The sequence below is a fragment of the Hydra viridissima genome, unplaced genomic scaffold (genome assembly GCF_058129835.1).
Source record: "Hydra viridissima isolate aposymbiotic clone 2 unplaced genomic scaffold, HvirCarnegie_v1 scaffold_5, whole genome shotgun sequence".
NCBI classification, from domain to species: domain Eukaryota; kingdom Metazoa; phylum Cnidaria; class Hydrozoa; order Anthoathecata; family Hydridae; genus Hydra; species Hydra viridissima.
In genome coordinates this window covers 18706787-18710313 of record NW_028324304.1, presented here as the reverse complement: position 1 = coordinate 18710313, position 3527 = coordinate 18706787, and the positions used below count along the sequence as shown (strand labels likewise).

The following is a 3527-nucleotide window of genomic DNA, read 5'->3' as shown; positions in this document are numbered from 1 at the left end:
ATCATTATGGAAACTGAAAATCGTATGAAGCGTCGTCGCTTGAATAAAAGTATGTTGAATTTTATAATGACATTTGAAGATGAAGATATTAATGATAGTACATCGAATTTGAATCCTGGATTTAATGCTTCTCAGGCTGAGCCTGAAAATCTTTATAAAGCCCTAAATAATGTTTTTTAAAAAAAAAAACAATAAGTATTCACAAAAAAAAAAACAATAAGTATTCCAGTTGTAATTATGAGAATTTTGAATGTTGTAATGCAGCACCACTTTTGACAACAGAAACATTGGTATGTGGTCTTCGAAAAGCAAAATTTCTCAAAACCAATTAATCGAGCTTTTGAGTATTCTTAAAAAACATGATCATTCAGAGTTACCAAAAGATGCAAAAACGCTTTTAAAACCCTCTAAAGTTGTTACAGAAGATACGAAGTGTGGTGGAACTTTTGCGTACTTTACTATTGCTGATTGCATAAATAATTTTTTGAATTTAGAAAATGGTTCTCAATGTAGTGGGTTATTTATTACTATAAACGTTGATGGGCTACCTCTTTTCAAGTCTTCTAATCTTCAATTATGGCCAATACTTGGTCTAATAGAGAACTATATTTTTATCATTGCATTTTTCTGTGGTGATGGTAAAACAGACTGCTTGGATGGTTTTCTCAATGATTTTCTCAAAAAATCTTTATTGTTAAGTGGTGAAGGTTTATACTATAATGATAAAAAAATTGATGTTACACTTAAAGCATTCATATGTGATGCTCCTTCTCGCTCTTTTCTTAAATGTATACAAAGTCATACAGGATATTACTCCTGTGAACGATGCCAAGTTAAAAGATATAATGAGGAACATAGAGTGGTTTATATTGATAACAACCCATCAACTCTAAGATTAACTGAAGAGTTTAATTCCTTTTTGTACACTGATCATCAGAAATCTCTTAATCTTTTAGCTCAACTTAAAATATCTTGTGTTTCTGGTTTTATTTTGGATTACATGATTACATGGTTTGTCTTGGTGTAGTACGACGCATACTTACTTTTTTAATGTCTGGTCCAAAACATTGTAGACTTTCAAATGGCCAAATAAAAAAAATATCTGATAATCTATTAAGGTTACGTGGTATGATGCCATCTGAACTTGCTTGACAACCACGTTCCCTTTTAGAGTTAGATTAGTGGAAAACAACAGAGTTCAGACAATTTATCTTATACTGGTCCTTTAGTTTTAAAGGGTGTTGTTAGCAAAGAAATTTATAATCATTTTCTAACATTGCATGTTGAAATGGTGATTCTGTTAAATGAAAACAGTGAATTTAGGAAACATTATCTTGATTTTGCTAGAGAACTAATTAATTATTTTGTTATCAATTCAAAACATTTATATACAAATTTATTCTGTGTTTACAATGTTCACTGTTTATTTCATATTTGTGATGATGTTGTTAAATTTGATTGTTCACTAAATGACATATTTTGTTTTCCCTTTGAAAACTATATGCAGACATTAAAGAAAGCAGTAAAAAACTCTAAAAGTCCTATTGTTCAAATAGCCAAGCAATATCAAAGTATACAATCTTTGTTAAATACAAAATCTTGAAAACTAAATTTTTCAGTGAAGCTGAATAATTCATGTTTTTACATAGAAGAAAATCAATTTTGTTTTGTTGATGAGAAATTATCATCTGGATTTTTTAAGTGTAGAATATTTAGATTTGATTTACAAAATGATTTATATACACAGCCTATTCAGTCTAAAACCTTTTAAATTTTCTTCATACCAAGTATTGATAAAATTAGAGTAAAAGTGGTTGAGTTAAAAAATGGAAAGTCTTTGCTGAAAGGTTGTTGTTTTACCTTGGAAGGAAGGTCTTGCATGCTTTCCTTTATTGCATGAAATTGAACATTAATTGAAAGGTTTTTAAATTCAAATTTCTTTGATTAAATATTTTATATTTTACTTATTATGTTTTATTAATTTGAATCTTTTATCCAAAGTTTGATATATATATATATGGGCAATTCCACGTAAAAGAGGAAAAAAAAGAAAAAAAAAAAATTTTACCGCGACATATAATAACCGCATTAAATTTATTTTCCAGCTATTTAAAAATACTTTTAAGAAAAAAATTAATTAAAAAAATCATTTTATCATACTATAACATACTTTTAAAGTTGTAAGGGTTATATGAGCATTTTTTGACGTTTACATATGGTCATGTTGTAAAGCGTTGAAAAAAAAATTCAGTGCTGTTTTTTTAAATAACTATTACTTCTAAGTTTGACTTAAAGCAAAATTAAACATTATGCATAATATTCTTTATAAAAACGAACTCTAACTAGGTCTATAAGAAGAGCATATTAATGAAAACAAGACGTTAGGACCGTCACAAAAAAAAGTCGAAAAGTTTTTTCTATGCTTTGTATCAAACTTTTTAAAACTGCAACCATGGTAAAAGTAAAGATACTTATACATACTTTATCATCGTTTCAAAAAAAAAAACATTAAAGTGCTTTAGATCCCCATTTCAACATGTTACTAAGTACGTTACGACCATCACGATATGCTGGTTTTCCCATCGCGGCTTCTTTACTTAAAAAAAAAAACTTTAAGCGCGAACGATTTAATTCATTTCAAACGATTTACATCATTTAAACCAAGTTATAATTAAATCAGTTTTGTTTATTGTTTAATTTGATGTTTGCTTATTCATCTTATTACTAAACTTGTTAAAGTTTTTTTTGAAACTTTGAGTAACTAATGAAACTATTGAAAGTTTCTTTGCCCGAAAACGGAGACATGGATACCTTAATCATCTATGGTTGATGGATTAAAGAAGATCATCGCTGTGTACTCAGTCAACATTAAAAAAAACATACAAGGTATTTTTAAACATTTCCGCGACAATTTACTAGAATTTACTGAGCATCATCTCACTAAAAAGCACCAGTCTGAGCAATATTGCAGTCAAAAAGAAAATCTCGAACCAGACCAAATTTTGATACACTTTGATTATTCACAAAAATATACATGCGATTATCAGGATGCTGTTTAAGATGCTTATTGGTCGCAGTCAACTATTACCTTATTTACAGTTGTAATCTATTGTTACCAATTAGAGCCAAAATCAGTTGTAATAATATCCGACAATAATGATGAAACAAAACGCGCTACTACTACATAGTTAAGTGAAATATTTGACCTCTATTGCATTGATTATATAAAACGTTATATTATGGAGTGGTGGTCCATGCACTCAATTCAAAAATAGGTAGATGGCCAAATTCATACAACATTGCTCTGTGATATATCATTTTCAAAGTATAAAATGGAATTTTTTTGCTACCTCTCACGGTAAAGGAGTAGCTGATGGAGTAGGAGGGTCATTAAAGCGATTTGTTTGGAAGAGCGTAAAATCTCGTGTAGTGGTCGTCTTAAGCGCTAAAGACTTTCTCTTAGCATCAAATGGGTGCAAAACGTATGTTAGATTTTATCAACACAGACGATATTAATCTAAGCTGGG

General features: G+C 29.1%; 1 protein-coding gene across 1 annotated transcript; it reads left to right on the top strand.

The window, feature by feature from the left end:
- Positions 1 to 292: 292 nt before the first annotated feature.
- LOC149889148 (uncharacterized) lies at positions 293 to 1027 on the top strand. The gene has a single exon (XM_090089193.1). The coding sequence runs from the start codon at positions 293 to 295 to the stop codon at positions 1025 to 1027; it is 735 nt and encodes a 244-aa protein (XP_089945319.1).
- The last annotated feature ends 2500 nt before the right edge of the window (positions 1028 to 3527 follow it).

Excerpts from the sequence above, each read along its gene's own strand:
- LOC149889148 (XM_090089193.1), top strand. The coding sequence starts at position 293 with ATGTGGTCTTCGAAAAGCAAAATTTCTCAAAACCAATTAATCGAGCTT.